General features: G+C 30.8%; 2 protein-coding genes and 1 long non-coding RNA gene across 6 annotated transcripts in view; 2 read left to right on the plus strand and 1 right to left on the minus strand.

Moving 5' to 3' along the window:
• LOC132799638 (uncharacterized) overlaps positions 1–26,059 on the minus strand; it is a 253,368-nt gene that overhangs the window by 223,234 nt on the left and 4,075 nt on the right. The gene's annotated exons all lie outside the window — the stretch shown is intronic.
• LOC107411058 (glycine-rich RNA-binding protein 2, mitochondrial) lies at positions 4,414–7,390 on the plus strand. Of its 4 annotated transcripts, none has more exons than XR_007239046.1 (6): positions 4,418–4,609; positions 5,643–5,753; positions 5,974–6,080; positions 6,203–6,265; positions 6,503–6,606; positions 6,969–7,390. XR_007239046.1 is itself a non-coding variant. In XM_025070437.3 (5 exons), exons 1-4 carry the CDS (start codon positions 4,513–4,515, stop codon positions 6,248–6,250), a joined length of 363 nt encoding a protein of 120 aa, XP_024926205.1. In that variant the 5' UTR covers positions 4,414–4,512; the 3' UTR covers positions 6,251–6,265; positions 6,969–7,390. The 4 variants fall into 4 exon arrangements, 2 of the variants coding, with proteins under 2 accessions (XP_024926205.1, XP_024926204.1); XR_007239047.2 differs by having other exon boundaries at positions 4,433–4,609; positions 5,643–5,711; XM_025070437.3 differs by lacking the exon at positions 6,503–6,606 and having other exon boundaries at positions 4,414–4,609.
• On the plus strand, positions 16,708–17,499 carry LOC107411066 (probable histone H2B.1). Its single transcript, XM_016018578.4, has one exon. It carries the CDS (start codon positions 16,820–16,822, stop codon positions 17,264–17,266), a length of 447 nt encoding a protein of 148 aa, XP_015874064.1. The 5' UTR covers positions 16,708–16,819; the 3' UTR covers positions 17,267–17,499.

Consider the following 26,059-nt stretch of genomic DNA (forward strand, 5'->3'; position numbering starts at 1 on the left):
ATGTTATACTTGTGGAGTACTTGGTTGAGTTAAGTTTAAATGGGAAATGAAAAATTGACACTGGATTTAAAAATGATTATCTTATTGAGCTTTAAAAAATGTTGAAAACAAAATTGCTTGTCAAATTAAAGCAAACCCACATATTAAATCACGTACCAAACAAATGGGTAGGTTTATGAGAAACTGTGTTTGATCTATGGCAAATGATAAAAGTTAATTTCATTATTATATATGTTTATTTAATAGTTGAAATTTTTATTTATTAATTTTTGATTTTTTATTTATTTATGCATTGTAGTCTCATCCAGCAGTGAAAGTTTTGTTTATGAAACTTTTTATATTCTATGATTCATTAGCTAATATATGCATAAGACCAAGCAATAAGAGCAAAATCTTATTCATTAGCTACAAAGGAACAAATTGAAATTACATCGGCAATGGAGGTTAATGATGTTCTAGAGGATATAATGGAGGATCTTATATTTAAAGATATGCAATATAATTTTAGTGCACAACAAGATTTCTTAAACTCAACTTCTATGCCTATTCAAAATCCTTCAAGATCCACAAATATTCAAAGATCACACAAGAAAGAAAAATCTTCTCAAGAGATGTCTTCAAGTGTAAGTGAAATAGCCTTCAACTTTATATTTTTGTTGAATTTTCAAAAGATGACATGAAAGCTGTTACTATATCTCTCAACCAAGATTCAAATCTCTTAGCAAAGGTGACTACAATTACACATAATATGGAAGAGTTAACTCTTTAATAGAAATTACATGCAGCTCGAGTTATTATGAAGGATGCATCTTATGTCAACATGTTTTTAACTTGTATAGAAGAGTTGCATCTCAAATTGATTGCGCAAATATCGGCAACTCTATAAGGCTATTAATGTTTTATGTTTTTTTTTTTTTTTAAGTTTTAAAATTCGATAACTTAAACAATTTTAATTTATAGAACTGATTATGCATATTCATATATGTTTTATTATTATTATTTTTTTTTACTTCAAACTCATGTATGCTTTAATGATTTAATCATGGATACCTATTATTTTGCAATTTTTACTTTATTTTAATTATTAATATTGTTGGAATCATATAATTTATAGGAATAAATTTTGTTTTTTGGATATTAGAGTATTTATTATTACTTTTTTCAAATATAATATTTATTATTATTTTTTGTTTTCAAATGTAATTTATGATTAAGATTAATTATAAAAATATTATTTATATATTATAGTTGAAAGAAATTATATACTTTAAAATATAATTACAATTGAATAGAATAATATATTCTTATACATTCATAACATTGAGGGTATTTAAGAATTTATATTATTTTCCTTCTTGTTTTCCTTACATTATCCAAACAATGTTAAAGATGTGAGAATTATGTTAGAATTTCCATTATTAACCAAATATTGTAAAAAAACACAAAGAAATTTATTTTTGGAAAATTAAATTCAAGAAACTATACTCAAAAATCAGTTTCTTTTAATATTTTTTCTTTTACTAAATAGCTGTTAGCGAATTTCCATTCTACCCCATCCTATTGTCATTATTATACTCTTGGAGTATCCATTGGTCACTACCTATTCTTTCATAATAATAAAAAACTGAAAAGAATTGTTATAGATTGTACATAAAAGTCAAAACAAAAAGGAAAAAACTATAAACCATGAATTTTTTTCTAATTAATTTCATGAAGGTCATAAATTTTCATTTCTATTTTTTTAAACAATTTTTTCATTTTTTAAAGTGATTCTTATGAAATTTTTTTTATCGACATGTGAATTATAATTTTGTTACTACAAAGCTTATAGTTATAGTTATATGTAAAAGTCAATAAAAGTTTATCAATATCTACAAAAGTCGATTAATGTTTCTAAAAGTATATTAATCTCTATCAAAGTCTTCGAAAATGAAAGTTTATAAAAATTTATTAGAGTTTTGTAAACTCCATAAGAGTTAATAGAAATCTATGAATTTTGCAAAGTCAATTATTAAAAAAAAGCCTACAAAAGTCAATTGAAATCCTAATTAATTAAATCCCCCTTAGTCAATGTAGTGAATGTTGTTGGAGCACCATCTCAACATTCTACAGTTTTTGAAGCCATAAGTGATAATGACTTTAACTAGACAAGGCCTAAACCAAGAAATTAGTTTTAAATGACTTGGTGATGCACGTTAGAGCTTACACTATGGTACTTTAATAAAATTCATACAAATGTTTTCATCTATATTAGATGTACTTGAGACAATCAAAGAGGAAGGATCAAATTATAAACAGAAGTACAAAACAAATATTTTATTATATTCTATCCAAACATTTAGTTTTATTTTTAGTCTACATATGATGAGAAAGGTATTGTGAATTTCAAATGATTTATCATAGGCATTGCAAAGGAAAGATCAAGATATTGTAAATGCCATGAAGTTAGTTGGATCATCTAAAGAACGATTGCAAAATATGAGGTCGAGTAGTTTTGATTCTTTATCTCATAAGGTGACATAAAAGGGATGAGCAGTTTAGGTGATAAAATATATTAAGAAATAAATTTCCCTAATAAAATAGTTTAATTGTTATTTTGTACCTTTCTTGCGATTATTTAGGAGATAAGGGAAATCTCAGTTTTTTATTTCTTTTATTTATTTGTTTACAGTGTTCTAAAATGCGGAAAAATGTGCCGCCTAGATATAATGCTTTTATATAACGCATCGCATAATAATAAAGCTTATAAAAAAGCGATCAATATTGTGTTAACTGCTTAATGCGCGCTTTTGAGCTAAAAGGCATGAAACTTTTTGTTGAAAGTTTTTTTTTTCTAAAATTATTTTTTAAAAAATATTAAAAAAACAATTCTTAAGAAATTAAAAATAAAATAAAAAATATCGTTAAAAAATTGAAACTTTTTTAAGATTAAGTTTTTTTTTTTTAAAACAAAAAAAAAAATGAAAATATAATGTATAAGGATTAAGAAATTAGAGAGAAAATTTAACAACAAAAAAAAAAGGAAAAAATGAAATAAAATAAAGAAATGCTCAAGTTGAAATTAAGGAGTTCAAAGAAAATGATTTTGTATTGGATGACACCGAAAATAAGTTGGATGAAAATGTAGATATTGAATTAGAGTTCGATAAAGAATTAGACAAGAGTTAGATTATGATAATAAAGTATAGATTAAGTACTTGTAGGTTTGTAATATATATATCTTGAAACTAATATGTTGTTGGAAACTTAAAAAACATGAATTTTTATAAATTTATTACGATCAATTACATGCTAATTTATGTTTATTGCGTATACAAAAATAATATAAACATATATATAAATATATATATATATATATATATATTTTAACATTTAAAATATGAATTATTTTATTTATTTAGTAGTCTTATAATAATTAAAATAATAATATAATTGTGAAATATCTTTTTACGTCTAGACCCCTAAAGCTTAAGGCTAGAACACTAATTATTTATTTATTTATCCATTTTCATTCATTTATGTAAAAGAGAGATCTTCTTCTTTTTTCTTTTTTCTTTTTTTTTTTGTGTGTGTGTGTGTGTGTGTGTGTGTGTGTGTGTGTTGATAGCTATGAGAATTCAGTGTGATATAAAAGGAATAATTTCAATAAGTAGTTTAGGTGTCAAATTGAATTTTAGTATCATATTAAGAAATAAATTTACTAAATAAAACTAAGAGTTAATTGTTGTTTAGTACTTTTTATTTTGCTGCAACTGCACTATATGCACTCAAGTTTTAAAACAATATAATTTATGTTATCTAAGTTTGAGAGTGTTATATTTTGATTCAATTTTATATTTTTGGCTAATGGTAGTTAATAAGTTGGATCTTCATTTCATTTCACCAATATTAAAGTACAACTTGATCAAATTTGTTGAAATTTAAACTATTTAATTTTAATTCGTTATAATTTAATATCCTTAAATGTAAACATTATATTAACCATCGTTTGCCAAGAATTATAATTGGACTAAAAAAATGCAGCAAATTAACCAGCATTTTAAATTTGGAAGCATAAAGTGCAATTTTTTCAAATTAAAAAGTGTTAAATTACAATTAACCCTCAAATCACTTGATCAATTTTGGTTTTTAATTTTTGTTTAAACAAACATATAAACAAAGAAACCAATAGTTGCATGATTAATTTGAAGCACAAATTCAGTAGAAAATTTGAAGCAAAATTATCTCAATTACACCGATTATTAATTCCTCATTAATATTATCATCATTTACGTCCAAAAAAAGAAAGAAAAGAAAAAGTAGAGAGGATGAGAATGGTAATCATCACTACGATTTATAAAACCAAGAACTCAAACGACGACGTGTGTTTAATATGGGCCAGATGACACCTATTTTAATGTCGTAGGCGTTTGCTGTAATACGACGACGGCAATGGAAGTGCAGTGTTGGTCTCCCATACTAAAGGAGTCAACCTCAAACGACAATGGAAGTGGCGGCGCAGGGTAAGAGAAAATGAGAGGCTCATTTGGCGGATTTCGTATATGCCGTACGTTTCCCTTGGCCAGGAGCTTGTGGGTGCGCCATTCCACCACCAAATTGTTTGTTGGAGGTCTCTCTTCGAAACTTGTTTCTTTGGATTGTGGATTTGCATATCACGTTTACTTGCTTTCTAATATTCCACCCAAATATATATGATGTATAACTTTTGGATGTAACTTTTCTTCGGTTTTCTTGGCAACCAAACATGGGTCTTGCTCCTTTCAATTTCTTCGGCACATTAGCAAAGTGGAAAGACCATTTTGTTTTGTCTTTTTTTTTTTTTTTTAATTGGGAATTTTTCTATTATTTGATAGGCTCAGTTTGTTAAATTAGACTTATATGATTAAAACTTGAAGTTTGGCATGATTATGTTTACCAGTTTTAGAAAACAGCGAGATTAATGTTTAGTTGACAATTTTCTTTAGCTTGATGAGAAACAGTAACCAAAAATGAAATTCTTGATCTTAGTAGCTGTTATGTATCACTTGCTCAATTCAAAAGTATGAATGATTGCTTGGTCTGTTCCCACTGAGAAAAATTGGTCATGTATTGCTTGGTTTGTTCCCACAGAGAAACATTGGTCATGTAGTCTTGGTATTATCGTAATACTAGCAACAGAGTAGTATGGTCTTTTTTCTGGTGCAAGCAGTTAATAAAGCACAAGCGCATAGTGATTTGTGAGAAACAAATTTAATTGAATCCCAAATTGTGAGGTTCATAACCTTTCAAAAGCTTGATAAATTTTAACCATTAGTTAATATATGGTATGTTAAATTTCTAATGGTAGTTTCAGACTTTCGGTAACCGTTTCCTTTTGGAAGGGAAAAATTGGTCCTTGTTTTGGTTGGGACAACTAATATTTTGTAGTATGCTGCAATTTCCTTTATATTTTACTAACATTTTTTTGGTTTGTTTTATTGAACCACTAAATAACCAAGTTTGTTCTTTGAAATTTCTTCGATTCAAAGAGCTTCTTTAGCATAAATCAATTTCTACAATCCAAAAATTTAAGGGTCCTATACGTTTGTGGCTTAATTTCATTTTGCCTCTGTTATTACTACTATGCTGCAACTTTTGACTCAATTTATGCCTTTCGATTGTAGGTCTTTCCTATGATACTAATGAAGCTATTCTTAAGAATGCTTTTGGACTGCATGGTGAAATAATTGAAGGTAGAGTTGAGATCATAAAGATTGTTAACATCTCCGTGGAAGGTCGTTTTCTTAGATTACCAATTTTTTTAAGGGAATTCTTAGTTGTTATTTGTTGCAGTTAAAGCAATATATAATCACTTCAGAGAAATAAGTAGCTCATGTGGAATGAAAAGAAGCATAACATTTTTTTTTTTTATCCTGGTTTCTCATACAGCACTTCTTACAATCCTGGATGGAAATCATACAATGTTTATCCACATTCCATTTTCATATCTTGCAGTTAAAGTAATATGTGATCACAAGAGTGGGAAATCAAAAGGTTATGGGTTTGTGCATTTTACTTCTGAGTCTGCAGCCAGCACAGCTCTAAAAGAAATGGATGGTCAGGTAATTTTACATTTTTGTTGTAGAATTGTTGTTATTATTCTGATTTTGCTATTAAGATGACTTATTTTAAGTGTCTTATAAAGAGTGAGAAAAATACATGATTAGTTAAACTTTATCATCAGTTACTGGATGGGTGGAACATTCGGGTGCAGTATGCACACAAGCAATAACAACATGAACTGCAGGTAATATATCTAGTTAGTAGATATTGCTAGCTTTATTTTTTAAAAAAATTGTTTGTACTCTTTCAGATGAGGAAAAAATTTTGCTCTAGGATTAAATTCTATGCCCTTTTGCACTAGTCATTGATTGAAAGCTTAATGAAGGTTTAATATCAAAGTCTTGATGGATTCTTCTTTAATGCAATTTACTTGAATCCTTGGAAGAGTATCAAAGGTTTGACATTTCTTTTTGTTTATTAGGAGCTGTGTGTTGGCTGCATCTAACAAAGTTTATATGCCTTCCACATAAGTATCTGACTATAGTGCTAGGCCATTTAGTTCACGCCACTGAAGTGAAACCTGGGGTAAGATTCAATTTGCCATATATGTTGACATAGATGTAGTTGTAAATTTTTAATTTGGTTGCTCTGCATGCGTTGTGGGAATATTCCTTGTATTTGATCTTACGGCTTCTGTTAGTTTCTATTGCCTGTTGCATCTTGTTGGCATAATGCTTGAACTCACACACATGCACGCATAAAAAGCTTGGATCTCTCTGTCTTGTGTTGCTTCTCAAACGCTCAATTGTCAATTTAGCCAAAGGATTGAGCTAAATTGCACTTTGCTCTAAATTGTTCAGAATAATGTCCTTTTTGGCTCTAGCATTTCATATTAGAACTTGCCACTTATTATATATATATGATTGAAACTCTTTGTGTATTCTTAGGCAAGGCTGGTTAAATGGGGACTGGGAGCAGTATAACAAATTTGAATTGTCAGTTTTTCCTTCTTCCTTTTTTTTTTTTTTTTTTTCCTTCTGACAAAAGTGTGAAGTAGAGGAAGTATTTTCTCGAATCTGTTGACATTCAAGCATTGAGTCATGTTTTGTCTCAAATTTTTTGAGTTCATCTTGTGAAGGAGCTTCGGTTCCCCCCATATAAATGTCAACTTTCTGTGCTATTTGTGGATTACAAGGTCATCAAGTTTTGTCTTTCATTGAGTTGAACTACTGCGATAACTGGAAAAGACTTAATGGAGATATGGGCAAGCTTTTTTTTGTTTTTGCTCTGTGTAATGTTGTTCTCCCTATCATCTTAGCGTTGTGTACAGGGTTGCATACTATTAATAAGAATTTAGTTTGAAGAAGTAGATCAAGTTGTACATTTATGATGGTAAATAGAGAATGATGCAAAAATATGGACTTATATAGAGTTTAAATCGCATTGATTCCATGTGTTCGAGGCTAATGGAGCCTATATGCTTGAGAGAGTGGCAGGTCAATGAGCTTCCATTAGAGCACAAATAGACAAGGTAACAAGCTGTTTTGAGTGTTTTGTCAAAAAACAAATTAAAAAATGGAACTCATGTTAAGTAGTCCAAACTGTTTTGGGAAAATAATGCTGGATTTTGATTGTAAAATAACTGCCTTGCAGATTTCTCTTTGCCTAATCATAAGAATCAACCATAACAGCACAAGATTCCTTAAACCTGAAGAAATTGAAAATGGAACTCATGTTAAGTAGACCAAACTGTTTTGGGAAAATAATGCTGGATTTTGATTGTAAAATAACTGCCTTGCAGATTTCCCTTTGCCTAATCATAAGAATCAACCATAACAGCACAAGATTCCTTAAACCTGAAGAAATTGAAAACCAAAGATTGAACAAAGATGCAATTCGAATTCTCAAAATTTAAATTGAAACCAAGATCAGTACTACAGACATATCAGTATAACCGTTTTTCTTCTGTCAGAGACATCAAAGCAATGTTACAAGAGAAGCATTAGTAATTTGACACTAACAGCTTAAATTCCTACGTTAGACAAACAAATTGTTTTGAAGATCTTCATTGGCAAAAAAGTAGAGCACCATAAAACATTTTTTCAAAGAAGTGAGAAGAAGAAAATCTTGTGCAGAAGCTTTTTCTGTGGTCTAACTTCTAAGTACCATTTACATGCTGATTGGAGATGTCGATCGGCTACACATTCGGTTGCACTGGCACTGGAATTAGACTTCCATTAGGTCTGAGCTTCTTACTGCTAGCATGTCTTTACATTAGAAACTAACCTTTAGAATTAACTATAAAACTTACTGTTAATCAAAAAGCTTACATGTCCAGAAAAACTCTTCCTTCATTGGTTATTGCATTTGGGTGTGTTACTTCAACCTGAAATATATTAGTATATAAATGTTTTAGTAAATCTTAAAATTTTATAAGATAGGATAAATGTGTATGTGTATATATATATATAATATGTTTGTGTGTGTAAAAAGAAACCCATTTCACAGAATAGATATATATTTTAAACCAAACTTAATTACCTCCTTGAACCCCAATTTGGTCAAGCAGCCGACACAATGCAAATCTGCCATCCCCATGCCTGTCCCCCTGAAGCGTTCTGAATCGTCGGTCATCACGTTGACCACCCTGTATATACATACATGAAATATATATATAACATACACATTTCATAAACATATGTAAATCATAACATATAAATATATATATATAATAGTATCTGCTGCACAAGAATGATACGAGAAGATGATTGATGTTATAACAAAGATAAATTTAACTACGTAATCCATATTCTGAAAGGCGATACACATATATGCTTACAGTTTACGAAAGATAGGCGCACCAAGTCCTGCAACGTACTGCATGTGACATGTAGAAATTGTTAGTATACAATCTATATTTACATATATATATATAAGAATTCCATTTTAATAACTTGAATAAGCTACAAGAAAAATTAAGAAGGCATATAAATATTTAGATTGAAAACACAGATTAAACAGTAGCAAGAAGAATAAAGAAGAACCAAGAAACCAAAGATGTATAAAATATTAATGGTAATGTATAACCATGGCCTAACTGATTTGTTGGGTGTGTGAAATTCAGAACTGGCCCAAAAAAAAAAAAAAAAAAAAAAAGGAAAGGAAGAAAAAGAAGAAGACGAGGATTGAAGAGGGAGAGAGAGGAATGTCACCATAAGCATTGTGCCATGGGGCAAGCGTAGAATGTGCATGTTGCAAGTAGAGCAAGTTAAGAGGTAATGAAATGGAGATGGATCGTATTGGATACAGAAAACCCGACCCATTTGGAATTGGATTTATGAATGTTCTTGGATCAGAGAGAATAATCAAGAACTCGCAAAGAATTGAACCAACTGAGACGACGAAAGAGTAATGCTTCAATTTGAGACCACAAGTGAGATTGATTCAGTTGAAGCACCAAAGACTTGCTCCTTCCGAGTATATTTCATGCTACTGTCATATATAGCTGTTACTTTAGTATTTAATTATTTATAGTTGTCAATAATAATTAATAAAATAAAATAAATAAAATAAAGCACTTATTTTAACTTAATTCAGTTGGGTTGCTTTTTTCTTTCTTCCTTTTTTTTTTTTTTATAATTTTTAACGGAAAACTTGAACTGTACTAGTAAAGAGGAGGAGATACAGAATCAAGAAAATCACGTTATTCTTTTATCTTTTTAATAGTTAATTGTGTTGTAAAATAATTATAATTAATCCTAAGTCAAAATTAAAATTGAGAATTGATAGAAATTATATAAGTATTTTGGAAAGAAAAAAAAAAATATATATATATATATAGGAGGGAGGAAGGAGGGTCTTGAAATTATTTATTAAACAAAATTCATCTGCTTTTAAATTATTTCAATAATTGCATGATTAATTTGAAGAAAAAATCCAGACAAAGAAAGGAAATGAAATAAATATATTGAAGCAAAACTATCTCAGTTACTTGTCCCCAAAAAATAAATAAATAAATCTCAATTACACCACTCATTTTAATTTTATCCCATATTTGTGTGTGTTTAGCCATATAACTGAAACTGATTTACATTCTGAGTAGTTAATATATGTTTTAAATTATGTGCCGATAAATCTTATAGGATGCGAGTAGTAATTATTTTTTCAAATAATGCTGCTTGAGATTTTCTCATATGTATGCAGATGTTATAGCATGTTAGTACTAAAGTTTTTTTTTTTTTTCCTTTTTTTGAAATTTTTTTTTCTTTTTGTTAAATAAAAATATTATATGATTTTTTATATCAAGTTCTCTATTTTATAATTTTTCACATCTGCGTATGGATGCCTTAGTACTTCAAAAATTTACAAATGAATTAACCTCATTATAATATATGTTAGGTTATAAGCATACTTTTTTTGTGCTTCTATTTTATATCTTCAATATAAGTTTTTTTTTATTTAAAAAAAAAAAAAATATATATATATATATACTTGTTTCTTTTACTTTTACTTTTTTTAGAATAAAAAATCAACATTTTTTTAATTGCTAACCATGGTAACGTGATAATTACTAGTGACACGCATGATTAGTTTTTAGTTCCTGTTTTTTACTTCTTTATATATAATTGTGTGTAGTTTGTCTATGTTAAGCATTAGATAATGATAGTTATAGTTTATTAAACATCTTAAATAATTATAAATTTGAAAGGGAAAAAAAAAAAAACACAGTTTAAAGTTATATTCAATTTATTTTTTATTTTTTAAAAGGCCACTTTGTAGTAATGTATATACATAACAAAATTTTACCACTACTAATGAACATTTGATATAAGCAAATTGTGCATAATTAAGTAGGAAAAAATAAAAACTAAAAGCCAACAAGTCTTCCATGCATATAGTTTTTTAGTTTTGAAAAATCAAATCAAATTTAAATTAAACCAATTAAAAATTGATACTTAGCATGGATCTCATTTATGTTCATAGCTAGCAGTGACAGTGTCACTTTACATTTTTCTTTAATAGATAAATTATAGAAACAAATAAAAAATGAAAGTCCTTGGAAATTAATTAATATTCCACAAATATAGACAAATTAAGAAAATTTGGAATTCTCCAGAAAGTAATGTAACATTTATGCTCTACCAGCAGCGTTGCAGCAACATCAACCAACTACTTTATTTATTTTTTGTAGAATGAAATGGGTTTAGGTTGTCAGCAGATTTGAAGCGGGCTTGATTTGTTGTCAGGTGGGTTTGATTTTTCCCTTAACTTTTTTGGAGAATGTCCCAATATTTAATTTCTTCATCATCGTCATCGTCATTGTCCGATTAAATCAGGTTTATACATCTCAATCAGTTGTTTTTACCACCACTCAACTGTCTAAATCTAAAAGCATTTTAATGGTATGGTATTGTAAATTTTATCATAAATGTGCATATAGTAAAATTTACTGATTACATTTTTTATGTCAAATTTTATTATAAAAAAAATGAAATTGATAAATTTTGTGAGTAGGTTCCATAACAATAAAATTTATGGGACCTAAGTCATCTATTAACATAGTTTTGAATTTCTAATTATTAACAGGTAAAATATAGTGAGATGCATAAATTTAAAATTTTAAATATTTGATTAAATAGAATTTTTTTTTTTTATATTTTGTTATATTTTAGCATATAATTAATTGGAAAGCTCATATTAAAATTTGGTATTGACATTGTCATTTACCATTAAAAAATTTATATCAATATCAAATTTTAGAAATATTAATGATAAAGTGGTATTTGTTATTAGAGATGCTCTAAAATATATTCACAAAGTTGCAACTCTAGAACTTTATTGCTGTATTTTTTTGTTTTTTTTTTTCATCCCCATGAAGTTTATACTTGATTTTTCACATTTTAATATGAAATTAAGTTTTCTATTTTTTAAAACCATAATTTTCATAAAGATAAACTCTAAGTGATAAAATCATTATTTTTTCAAATAATTATCTCAAATATAAAATAATAATAATAATAATATCAAATAGAGAACTCTACCAAAATAATAGATGTTTTCCATTTACAACTTCAAATTATTCATGCATCACTCCTAGGATGATGGATCATCCGAAGTGGGTGAGGCAAATTTTACAATACAAATATGATATTATCTTATACTTCATTTAACGATATTCACCACGTGACCTCTGCTATTCTTTTTGGATGTTTGTTTATTTTTTTTCTTTTGATTGTAATTATTCTTTTTAAAATCATTTCATTCAATGGACAGAATAGATGATAACGCATTTAATGGTACATGAGCTGAAACTCAGTTCATGTGCAATGCATATGATTTTTTTTAATTAATTAATTTATTTATTTATTTTGCTTTCTTTGGTCTAAGTGCGGCACTCCCTAACCAACAGAATTTCCATTAAGAAATAAAGAAACAGAGAGAATAGGCAGAAAGCATAGGATCAAGATTTGAAGTTAGCCGACAGTCATCTTTAACCCAGTAAGAAAAAACCCTTTTTAATTTCATCAACAAATATTAGTTTTTTTCTTCTTTTGTTATTATTATTTTTTCTCAAAACCTCAAGCTTTCTTGTAGCCTAATGCTAGATCCAACAGAAAAACATAGAAACTCAAATACAACAAGTAGATCTAAAAGGCAAAACAAATGCAAACCCATAATCTTATTAAAAAAAAAAAAAAAAAAAAAAGGGCAAACCCATCAAAGCTGCAAATCTTGATTCCATTGGCTTCTCTCTATTTTCTTTTCTTTCCTATGAAAATTCTATTGCTTCTTATAGATTGCCGAACTTAAACAAAAGAAAGGGAAAAAGAAAAATTACATGTGTTGCACATGAGTTGAATTTTAATGATAATGTGCACGTCATGTGGCCTTAAATGAACTTTCATTTATTGTAATCATTGGGTGAAATAATTTTGAAAATAATGATTGAGATCAAAAGAAAAGCATAGACAAGCACCTAAAAAGAGTAGCAAAGGATCCAAGTCCATTTATCATAAAAGCACATCATGTTATGAATATTTCCAACAAAGGACATGAATTTAATTAACTCTAAAATGAGAATTAGTCACCAACTTTTTGATTAATTTTGTTATTGGCTAGCAACTCGTTTTGACATACATGAAATATTTTTATTTGATTTAAAAAAAAAAAAAAAGAAGAACCATTTTTATTTGGTTTAAAAAATAACGTGACCTATTAGATATAATATGGTGTCCAAACAATTATAGTAGGTTAATAAATAAATTGGTGTACCATACTCCCTTATAATTTTAATTTTAGTTTTATAGTTTAAAGATTTTTTTACGGAGGTCTGAAGATGCCTCCATTGTAATCGGGATCGTGCTGTATAAAAGGACAATATCTATAAGCAAATTAATAAATAACAAATGTATTTTGTATACTTTTTACTTATATGTTAGAAAAAAGATTCAAAAATTGAAAAAGAAATCTCTAAGTGTATATAAAAGCAATAATTTAATTTTGAAGTGTTGATGAGGATAATATATATTTAAAGACAATAATATTGGGGGGAAAGGAGAATGAATGAGGTTGATTAATTCAATAAACAACCAAGAAGAAGTAGGAGCTAATAACCCTAAAGAGAAGAATGGTAAAACTAAATTATACATCTATCTATTTAAACAAATGTGAAATTAGGTAAATGTAAAGAGTGAGTAGAATAAAAGTGTTTTGTTATTATTATTACAATGTATAAGCCTTTAATAAACTATTGGAGAGAAAACTCAAAAAAGGATCACAAAATGATAGATGAATAAGAAATAAAATACGAAGTCATCTAAAATAACTTTGTTAAGCCTAAATATGAGATGAGATGTTACAAAGGAAATATATAATGATCATGTATTGGGACTTGAAAATACATTTAAAACCTATTAGAAATGAAAGAAAGAAAATAGCCAATTTGATTAGAGCAAGAATCTCACATTTGAAACAGTGCCATAACTTTTAAATGTGCTAAATCTTCTAATGTCTTATTATTATTATTATTTTTTTGGGTAACCTGAGGCCGAGAATGCATTAAAAAAAGAAAAAGAAAATAAATTAAAAAAAGAGAGGATTACAATTTTACAAACCGTAATCGCCTCCCAAGTGATCTGTGATGAATGAAGCATGCTCTTAATACTCACGTGGAGTCTGCTCTGCTTATTAGCATGCTCTGTTAAACTCAAATATGCTATTTTTTATTATTGCATTCGCATTCGGCTTCTAAAATTTATTCCCAGTTTGGGTTGTGTCAGGCGGCAATATCAAATTTCATGACCAAGTATATATTTGTTTCTTGCTTCCTTACGAGAGAGACATCAAAGTGATCCGACACAAGGATATACATACGCATCATAATAATCTACTCAATCTTTTCCCACGCGCTGGGCCCGGTATTCCAAAATTACAATGTTGACTAATGTCCAACTACACAAATCTTCTGTTCACCAAAAAAAAACAAAAAATCCTGCACAAATCTTATTCATCAAATGGGGGGAAAAAAAAAAGCCCACAAAAATCTTAGATCATTGTTAAGGTATTATTATAGTAATTTGACAGAATTAACTATGTAGATGTCTAATTAGTAGCATAAATATCTAATGTTTTGAAAGTTAAATAAAAAATTGTACTCCAATTGTATATGCTGTCCAAAAAAAAAAGCTATTAATTAGTTGCATGTAGTATTTTCTTTGTTAAAAAAAAACTTGGTAGAAAAAATTTGTTATTGGAGAAAATCTACAGTATTTAACAAAGCATATAAAAGTAGATAATCATCTTGATAATGATTACACAATATTAGCTTAAAATTTATTCATATTTATCATTAATTGTAAAATAATTTTTAAAAACATTATATATATATATATATATATAGACACACACACACACACACAAACGCACACACACACACACACACACTACTTATGCGACATGTTAAGTGATACCCTAGTTGAGCTTTTGAGCCATGCCTTCCTTCTTTCATTTATATTAGAAAAATTATTCTAAATTCGAAAAAAAAAAATTGTCATCCTTGAAGTGAAATGAAATGAAAAATTCCAATAATGAGATTTTTACGTTTATCCCAACCCCATATGTAGGCATATTAATTTATCATGCAAAATGTTATTATTTCCTTATAAGTAAACATAAAAAAATAAAGTAAATAAAAAAATGTTAGTGATACGTCATTTATCAATAATAGCCAGCTAAAACATAATAACAATATAGGTTTTACACAAATCATCATGGCCATAGAGAAATTGTGTAATATATCCAACCACATATAAAAAGATCAAAATTTCTGTAACATGGACACTTCAATCTTATTTTTATTATTTAGGGGATTTAAATCGTTATTATCAATATAATAATTATTATTTATGACTAATGAGGTCAGGTGATGATGGAGTTTGAACTAGATAGAGTTCATGCTCCTTAGTTACAGATGAAAAAGATAGCCACATGCTTATATGGCCAATCGGCAAATATTGTGTTGCCGTACGTTTTTATTTTGTGTATATATATATATATAATCTATACTGATTTTAAAAGCTGAAAATATGATAAAATTTTAAATTTTAAAATATATAAATAGATACATATATTTTTAAATAAATATAAATATAGATTTAAATTTGCATTCATTGAACACCTTGTTAAAAGCATTAGCATAAAGCTCTGTTTGGCATAAATTTTTTTCATTTAAAAATTCTATTTGAGGATTAAAAATTTTTTTATCAAAAAATAAATATGTTTGGCAAAAATCAATAAATACTTATTGACTAAAAAATAAGTTTTTTTAAGCTGTTTTAGAAAAGTTCAAATTTTGAGCTTCTTTAAATTTTTTTTTGTTTTATATAAAAATTTAATAAGCATTTAATACAACTTAATGAGCATTTAATGTAATTTTTTTATTTACAATTAAATACTTATTAGCTTCAAAAAAATCTATTATAAAAATTTTTACACATTAAAACTCTACTTTCATCAGCTATAGCAAACGAACTCTAAGTATTTAAAAAAAAAAAACATCAATGTGATTAGGTTACAACCCCCCAATTCAATGTGAAAGATGATGTAATGGACTCAATATCTTTATATTAATATTCATATATGTTTAATCTTTTCACATTTTGTTATCCCTCACTTTTAAATATAGAGACACATATATTTAGATTTTTATAGTTAAATTCAATTTTCTACTAAACATATATATATATATATATTTTGCAATAATCTAGTAAATATATATGTATACTTTTGTTAGGAATCTACTAAACATATACCATTTTCCGGCTAAAAACATTACATATCTATTTTTTTTTTTTTTTTTTAAATTTAGAATGGTGAACTATTGTGGCAAAATTTTCACACTGAGCACACCATGACTTGAAATTGAAGATTTTCTCGTTTCAAGGAATCAAACCGCTCGTCAACATAGCACTTCCAAACGCAACCCATCGAATGGCTCATAGAATGGCCAACTCAACGATCCTCACCTAGTACACGTTATCAAATTTTAAAACGCATCTAAACCGTCCATTTACCATTCCTCACGGGACCATCGAATGGATCAGAACAACGCCACGCAAGTGATCCGCGCGACTTCACGCCTAACCAATAACAATCCACCAATCCTCTCCATATAAACAAATCGGAACTTAGATTTTCCTTCTCATAATTGAAGGACTTTCAGTATTCCTTATCTGCAACTTTACTCTCTCTGAAATTCCAAACCCTCGAATTTTGTTTCCCAAAAAAATCTTCGAATCCGATGGCACCCAAGGGTGAGAAAAAGCCCGCCGAGAAGAAGCCGGCGGAGGAGAAGAAGTCGGCCGTGGCCGAGAAAGCTCCGGCCGAAAAGAAACCCAAAGCCGGCAAGAAGCTCCCGAAGGAAGGAGGAGCCGCTGCCGGGGACAAGAAGAAGAAGAGGACCAAGAAGAGCACGGAGACCTACAAGATCTACATCTTCAAGGTCCTGAAGCAGGTTCACCCTGATATTGGGATCTCGAGCAAGGCCATGGGAATCATGAACAGCTTCATCAACGACATCTTCGAGAAGCTCGCTCAGGAGGCTTCCAGGCTCGCTAGGTATAACAAGAAGCCCACCATCACTTCTCGGGAGATCCAGACCGCTGTGAGGCTTGTACTTCCCGGAGAACTTGCTAAGCACGCGGTTTCCGAAGGGACTAAGGCGGTGACTAAGTTTACCAGCTCTTGAATGTTTGATCTGATCCAGAATTATATTGTTTGGCGGTGGTGGTTGGTGCTGCGCAAAACAAGTATAGATTAGGTGTTTATGTTTTTAGGGTTAGGGTTTAATCAGTAAATGTCTTTTCTTTTCTTTTTTTATCATGATTTTTTTTTTCTTATTTTTAGTTTGGTTTTGTAAAAGAAGATCTGGACGATCTCTATGTTTTTTTTATTAGGAAATGAAATACCAGTTTATAATCATCTACTTTGCGTATTGAATTTCTGATATTTGAGTGGTATAGGTTCCGTATGCAAGGTATTTGATAGAATGCTGCTCTGAAGGTGCTTTATGTTTTCTTTTAGAAAAAGGGTCATAAAAAAAAAGTTTATTTGTGTTTCTTTGTCTAATTAGTTATTTACACACTTAACACGCAGATTTAAGAACCAACGTGATGTTTTATAGATGGAAGAATCAAGATGATGATCGAGTTGGTACGAATTTTGAAACGTATGCAGTTGAATCATTCCAAGTTTTTTCAAGTTTTTTTCACGCTGATATTTGTGGGTAGGGGTGGGCAAGAATAGATTGATTCGGTTTTAAACCGAAATACAATCCAATCTATACGTATCGATTTTTTAATTTACAATCCAAACCAAATCATTAAAGTATTAAATCCAAACTAAATCAAACCATTTATAATCGATTTGGTTTGAATTGGTTAATCGGTTTAAAATTTACTAATTTATAAATATATAATACAAATAAAAAAATTTTTAAATTTAAAATATAAATAATAAATTATAATTATCCAAATATAAAATACAATTAGAATAATATAATATAGTCTACAATGGAAAATAAAGAAGAAAATGTAGCAAATGATTCACATCATGCACTTTTTAAATACCAAACGTTAATATCATCATCTCACTCCTATAAAATCAAATTAAAATTGTTAGAACAAATAATGTAAAATAATACATTCGTTAAAATTCATTCACTCAAGAATCAATGCATAATTTCTTTTTTTTAAACCTTAAAATTTTGGTAAATCATAAGTCAATCAACGTTGACAGATTCACTAATTTTAGTTGATTCTGTAAGTTTTACAAAGATCAAAACAATAAAATTAGTAATAAATTATATTTAAACATTTATATATATATATATATATATATATATATATAAGTAACAATTGGATACAATATATGTAGATATATATATATATATATATGATGGGAATGTAAAAATATATATATATATATTATGGTGATAGTGATGGACTGGTAGCAAACGGTAACAAAGGTAAATGTTTAGTTTAGGATTATAATTTACAATTTGATTTTGAATTTGGGATATGGGAATGTAAAAGGGAAAAATATATATATATATATATATATATATATATTAAAAATCAATATATAAAAATGGAAAAAAATTTAAAAATTAATACATAAAAATGAAAAAAAATACTAAAATTAATATATAAAAATGAAAAAAATAAAAAATATATAATTTTTTAGCTATATAATATATTATTTGGATTGGATTGGATTTATATTTCCAATCCATAACCAATCCAATCCATACAATTTATAATATTTTGAACCCAATCCAATCCAATTGATGTAAAAATCCAATCCAAACTGTTAAAAATGGATTGGATTGGACGGGTTAAACGGGTTGGATTGGATTTTGCCCACCCCTATTTGTGGATGTTACTTTGGTATTTAATTATTTATAGGGTGTTAATAATAATAATAATAATAATAATAATAATAATAATAATAATAATAATAATAATAATAATAATAATAATAATAACGCCTCATTATAGCGGAATTCAGTGGGGTTCACTAATTTGTTTTTCTTTTTTCTTTTTTCTAATAGTTAATTTGTGTTGTAAAAAAATTATAATTAATCCTAAGTCCAAATTAAAATTGGGAATGAATAGAAATTTTATAAGTCTTTTGAGAAAAAAAGTTCAGAGGAGGGAGAAAGGAGGGCCTTGAATATTAATAATGAAAACTGATTGTTTATGAAACAAAATTCATGATCCGCTTTTAAATTATTCCAATAATTGCAAGAATACATTGAAGAAAAACTATCTTAATCACTTGTCGCAAAAAAAAAGAAAAAAATCGCAATTACACCACTTATTTTAATTGGATCCCATATTTGTGTGTATAACTGAAACTGACTTACATTCTGAGTGGTTAATATATGTTTTAAATTATGTGCGGATAAAAATTATAGAATTTAGAATAGCAATTATTATTATTATTTTTTTCTAATAATGCCACTTGAGATTTTCTCGTATATATGCAGTTGTTATAGAATTTTAGTACTAAAGCTTCTTTTTTTTTGGTTAAAATAAAAATATTATATATATATTTTTTTAAATTACTATATTAATTTTTATCAACTCTATTTTATAATTTTTCACATCTACGTACGGATGCCTTAGTACTTCAAAAATCTACAAATTAATTTAACCACATTGTAATTTATGTTCAGTTATAACTATACTTTTTTGGTGCTTCTATTTTACCTCTTCAATATGGTGCCTTTAATTTTAAAATTTTCGATTGATTGCTTTTATTTTAGTTATATTTTCATTATGGATCCTTCATTTTCAGTCTTCTCACTCCTTTTCAATTGAAGAGCTTAAGTTGTTCTTGTTGTTGTTTTTATGGTTTTTTTAAATTTTATTCTTGTTTCTTTTGCTTTTACTTTTCTTTGAGAATAAAAATCTAACATGTTTTTTAATTGCTAATCGCGGTAAATGTGATAATTACTAGTTTTTTTTTTTTTTTTTTTTTGTTTTGCTGGAAAGAAAAGTGTTATATTAACCAAAAAAAAGGGCAAAATACAAAAGCTGGAACCAGGAATGGTCAGGAGGTCACCTTCCTAGTTCACCTCCTCAAAAAATTGCATAGGTAACAAAACAGATGAGATAATCCCTACAGAGGCTCTAGCATGGCCCCATCGGGAGACGAAATGGGCCAAAATATTCACTTTCCTTGGAACCCAAGAAAAGGACACAGACTGGAAATCTGGACAAAGATCAATAATGCGTTTGATAATCCCATCTAAGGACCAGTGTCCATGGCAGTTAGACGGATGGTTGAGCCTCATAATGACCCCTTTAGCATCACGTTCACAGACAACATTTAATCCTCAAGGCTCTACCGATATGATCCTTAACCACCAACCTGATGCTGGAAAGACCATCCTTAACTGAACGTCATAATTAATCTTGATTACTCCAGGTGGGGGTTTGCACCAATTGCTATCAACAATCAGGTTGGAATCAGAGCTGGTGAGGGATCCAGGCAAGATAGCCATTGAAGCTTTGTGTTTCGCAAACCTGGAAAAAAAATTCCTGACTTCTTCCTCAAGAAAGAACCTCGCCCCTTCAAACACAAGTTGATTACGCAAATTCCAAAGTGTATTGAGAGTAAGAGTAGCAAAGAGGAAGAAGTTGTCCCTGTCAAAGGGGTGGACGGGTAATTTTCCTTCAGGCTCGATGATGATGCTTAGCAGACCTTCTAGATTCAAATAGGAAAAGCCTTCCCATCTGATGCCCCACAAAGAAGCCAGCCAAAATGCTCTAGCAACACTGCGAAGGAAAAATAAATGCATTTCGTCTTCAAGACAGTTACGGCCATGGGGACAGCAGGGGCTATCCACCTGCCAATTACGCTTCAGCAAATTAGAATACACCGGTAAGCCAGAAGCTGCCAAATTCCACAAGAAAAACTTCAATCTGTCATGGATAGGGCTCCTCCACAATTGTTTCTATGAGATAACATTATCCCTTGGTAACAGATTAATGAACCTGTAAATCGAATTTATGTGAAATTTCCCTAAATGGCTCCCCACCCAAATCAGCTTGTCTTCCTCATTCCCAAAAGCCCAAAAAAATTTGAGAATGTTTTCAGCAGAATCTTTATCAAATAATTGCTCCAAAAGCATTTTATTCCATTGGCCATTGGATAAGAGCAGGGAGTCCACCATGCCCCATCGCAAATCTAGAAGGTTTGGACTGGGTCTTGAACTAAAACTAGGCAGGTTGGGAACCCATGGGTCTTCCCAGTAATTAATTTTGCTGTCATCCCCAACCTTGTAACAAATGTCTCTAGCAAGGATTGGACGGATGCTTAAAATACCCTTCCAGTGCCAGGAGTGAGATTTCTTTTGGCCAGCGTGTATGAATGAGGAGTGAGGGAAATACTTGGCTTTTAGAGCTTTAACCCACAGCATGTCCCTGGTAGTCTTGAGAGACCAACCGATCTTGCATAACAGTGTAGTATTGACATCTTCCAATCTTCGGATACCCAAACCTCCATTGAACTTGGAGGCACAAACTCTTTTCCAAGCCACCGGAAAGAACTGCAATTTTTTATCGTAATTACCCTCCAGAAAAAAGCTCTCACCATCTTGTCAATGTTCCTACAAATTGAAAGAGGCAGTTTACATGAAGACATAGTATGGGTTGGAATGGTTGTGATTACCGACTTAACCAGGACTTGTCTGCCGACCTGCGACAGAAGCTTTGCCTTCCACCCCTGTAGCCTCACTTCAACCTGATTCCTTAACTCATCAAAATCGAAAGATTTGTTCTTACCAAGAAATAAAGGGTTCCCTAAATAAGTGGAATCCTTAGGTAATTCCTTAACGCCCAAAATGTCTCTAATTTCCGCTTCGAGTCTGCCTAGGATGTTTTTCGAGAAGAAACACCCGGATTTGGATAAGTTGATCTCTTGCCCAGTCCATTTGCAATAACGCATGATACAAGCAGTTACCTTTCGGGCTTCCTGCTTGGAGGCTTTACAGAACATTAGAATGTCATCTGCAAAAAAAAGATGGGAAATAGGAGGACACGACCTGCCAAGCGTGATTCCCTGAATTTTGCCTTCTAATTCCAATTTGTGAAGCATTCGAGATAGCAGTTTAGCAAACAGGATGTAGAAATACAAAGAGATTAGGTCCCCTTGCTGAATTCCACGTTCCATCTTAATGGAACCACATATACTGCCATTGAGAAGAATAGAAGCATTATCCATTGAATAGCAGTGACTTAGGAGCGCAAGCACCTTGGCAGAAAACCCAAAACAAATAAGGATTTCATTCAGCATTTGCCAATTAATTCTGTCATAGGCTTTATGCATGTCAAATTTCATCCCAATAAAACCACTAGTTCCTGTGTTCTTTCTCATAGAGTGCACAATTTCATTAACCAAAATCGTGTTCTCTCCTATCCATCGCCCAGGACTGAACATTGCCTAATTAGGGGAGATAATTCATGGAAGCATCAATCTTATATGCTCTACTAAAATCTTCAAGAAAACTTTATAAATTGTGTTGCAGAGACTAATGGGCCTAATGTGATGGAACTGAGAGATCGCCTTGGTCTTCGGGATAAGCACAATGAAAGTGCACTTGAGCGCCTCAAGCAGATGACCTAAAATGAAGGCATCTTATATTGTTTTAACAACATCTTGCCCCACTATATTCCAGAATTGCTGGTAGAAAAGAACCGACATTCCATCAGGGCCAAGCGCTTTGGAGGCATTCATCTTCTTGATCACTTCCATAATTTCAAACTCTGAAGGGATGGCCGAAACTAATTCATTTTCATGTCGTAACCACTGGGTGAATAAGGTCGCTGAGCAGTTGATAGTACTCTACTCCCTTATCCCGATAAAGCAACTCAAATTTGCTCAAAAGAAACCTGCTGATCTCCTCACGAGTAAGAAGCCAATCTCCACCATCATTTTTGAGAGCTGCAATGAAAATCCATTGTCGGTTGGTACGGTCGAAGCATGAAAAAATTTGAAATTTTTATCCCCTGTTTGTAGCCACAATTTTTAACGCCAAGCTCAAGTCTCAGTTGCCATTGTTCTATCTCTTTCTTCAAAAGGCGCTCTTGAGCTAAATTCATGTGAGTTGGTTCCAGACTCTACACCTAAGCTAATTGGCCTTCTAGCTCTTTAATTATGGATTGGCACAACCCGAAAGTTTCCTTAGTCCATTTCCATAAAGCTTTCGTTGTATTGTTGATTTTTACCGATAAAGACACTCGGAGTCTTCTTCGTTCATCAACCGTCCAAGTATTAGCCACCACACTTTCATATGAGGGGTCGCAAGTCCAAGCCTCCAGGAACCTGAACGGCCTGGGAGTTTTGCGATGATCCAGATACAAACACAACAGGATGGGAATGTGATCAGACCTAGTAGCAGTGAGATGAATGACACCGGCCTGGCTAAATAAGAAGTACCAATCAGTACTGCCTACAAATCGATCCAGTCTTTCTCGAATATTAGCTAAGCCTCCCCGTCTGTTACACCACATGAATGGATTCCCAACAAACTCCAATTTAAAAGCACTAACGTCTCTCATGAAGTTCTTGAGAAAGTAGTTGGATTTCTCAGAGACTTTCCTACCCCCTCTCTTCTCCTCTTGGCAAGCCACATCGTTAAAATCTCCAATACAAGACCACTCACTCAGGGCCGACTCATCGCATGAGGTCAAAGAAGCCTAAAAGTGTCTACGCAAGTTCCTTTCTACCGGACAGTAGCAACACCACAAGTTCCAGAATTGAGCTTGAAGAGATTTGACTTTAACCCCTATTATCCAATCAGAGCTATAAATTATTTTCCAAGACACTTCATCCTTCCAGAGCAGAGCGAGACCCCCCCTCCCATTCCGAGCTTCAACAACATGTCTGTTTTCAAAATGCAGAGAATTTTCTATTCGATTCATTCTTGCCAAATTGACCTTAGTCTCAATTAAAAAGAGACCCATGGGGAAGAATTCCTAATTAAGCCTCGCAGGCTGTTAACTGCAAAGGATCTTCCCATCTCCCTACAGTTCCATGAAAATAGTTTCATTGAGGAGGTGGGGGCATGGTAAGGTCTGCCTCCTCAGCCGTATGAGTAAAAGAAATCTTATCCCTATCTGTCACATTAGAAACCCCTACAGAGAACTTCCTTTGTATCTTATCTTTTAATTTCACTCGTGGAGAAAATCACTCTTCCACCGAAGGAGTCTCCAATAGAACCTGCCGAGAACTTGGTGTACTGCAAGTAAAGGAGGCTTCCAAGATTGATGGTCGTCTATTCTCCCTTGGCGGGCTGGGCTCTCTTCTAGAGGCACCTTTTGTAAGTTTCGGGGTTGGGCTCTCTTCTAGAGACACCTTTTGTAAGTTTCGGGACTTGGCTGCTTTGATAAGGTCTCCCTCTAGCACATTTCCTCCGTCGGAGCTGGCTACCCTTTTGGATCGTCGGATAGGCCCAGGTTCTGTAACGGCCCATTTAGAATGCCCAGATTCCACAATGGTAGTGGCGGGATTCAATTTTTTGAAATCTGCAACGCCTGAACCCTCTGCAATACCCACTCCGGAATCTGATTGATGGATGTCAGTTAGAGCATTCCCCTCATCCACGTGTCTCCATTGGATTGGCTCAACCTTGTCTTCCTGAGGCAACTATTGAGGCTCATGCACTGCGACACCAATTTAAGGCCTAGCCAGCTTGTCAGGACCCGTCTAAGATCCCTCAGCAGAACCCTAGACAAGCCCTGATCCCAGGGAAACACCACCGAACCTTCCAACGGAAAATCCTGCAGCATCTCCCCTAAGGGTAGGACTTACCACAAAGTTCCCTGCAAATAAAACACACTCTAATAAACACCACCTTATTCCTCCCACCTTACTACAATTTGTTTCCACAAATTTACAGCACTCCAAAATAATAACAGGGAATCAGTAAGCAATTAAACAAATATCTGTCCAATCCATATATAGAGCGTTATACAAATAAATATGACTTTAATACAATGACAGATAAAGAAGCAATACAAGATGAAGAGGAAAAAGGGAAGAAAAAGCTTCTCTTGGACTTTCGGCAACGAACAAAGACGTCGAATTCGCCCTCGACAATCAACGTCGACTAACCTGGACCTAAGGGAACGGAATTTAAAAATATGAGATGCTAATCATCTCAATGAGTAACTCAATCTACTATACAATAATAATAATAATAAAAGGGTAAATCACTTAGTTAATTGATTAATAAGAAATAAGTAAATAAATAATAGGTAGTTAAAAATAATATTTTCCCTCAAAACCCTTACGATTCACTTAGTTGGAAAAATTTTCTTTTTAAAATATTTTCGCAAAACCCAATCTTTTATGCCCCAAAAATCAAGTAATAATTAATTTAATAAAATTTAAATAGTCCAAATACAAATAAAATATAATAAAATAAATTTAGAATACTTGCATTAAAGAAATATAACATAAAAGTAAAATTCAATATATAATTCATAAAATTTGATTTAACAAATCAAAATAAACAGTATCAAAAATATAATTTAAATAATTACGAACAATCATGTAAAACAAGTGGTAGAAAAATAGTATAATATTCATTTTGAAATATTCAACCAATCTATATAATATTTTTATGGCAAGATGCATTTTAAAAATATTAATTTCAAATAAATGACATAAAATATGAATAAATACATTTTAGAAAATACTAATTGGAAATAAGTGATAAAACAAATTAAATACATTTAATTTAAATGTTGCTTTAAAACTTTAAGATTTGAAATTTATATCTGACAAATAATACTTGATGCACCACACTATATACCAATGATGCCCTACGATACCCAGCGTCCCGAGCACCGTCCGACGGGAGGTTAAAGAGAGAAATTTGCATACGGTCGCTTCGGCGTCCCGACAGTGCCACTGCTTAAACCGTCAACCCGGCCATGGAGGGGGACGACTTATGGCCAATATCAAACTT

Source organism: Ziziphus jujuba, chromosome 10 (assembly GCF_031755915.1).
Source record: "Ziziphus jujuba cultivar Dongzao chromosome 10, ASM3175591v1".
Lineage (NCBI taxonomy): Eukaryota > Viridiplantae > Streptophyta > Magnoliopsida > Rosales > Rhamnaceae > Ziziphus > Ziziphus jujuba.

Coding starts and splice junctions, on each gene's coding strand:
- LOC107411058 (XM_025070437.3), top strand. CDS start 4,513: ATGAGAGGCTCATTTGGCGGATTTCGTATATGCCGTACGTTTCCCTTG. Junction 4,610..5,642: donor CACCAAATTGTTTGTTGGAG/GTCTCTCTTCGA, acceptor TTTCGATTGTAG/GTCTTTCCTATGATACTAAT. Junction 5,754..5,973: donor TGTTAACATCTCCGTGGAAG/GTCGTTTTCTTA, acceptor CATATCTTGCAG/TTAAAGTAATATGTGATCAC.
- LOC107411066 (XM_016018578.4), top strand. CDS start 16,820: ATGGCACCCAAGGGTGAGAAAAAGCCCGCCGAGAAGAAGCCGGCGGAG.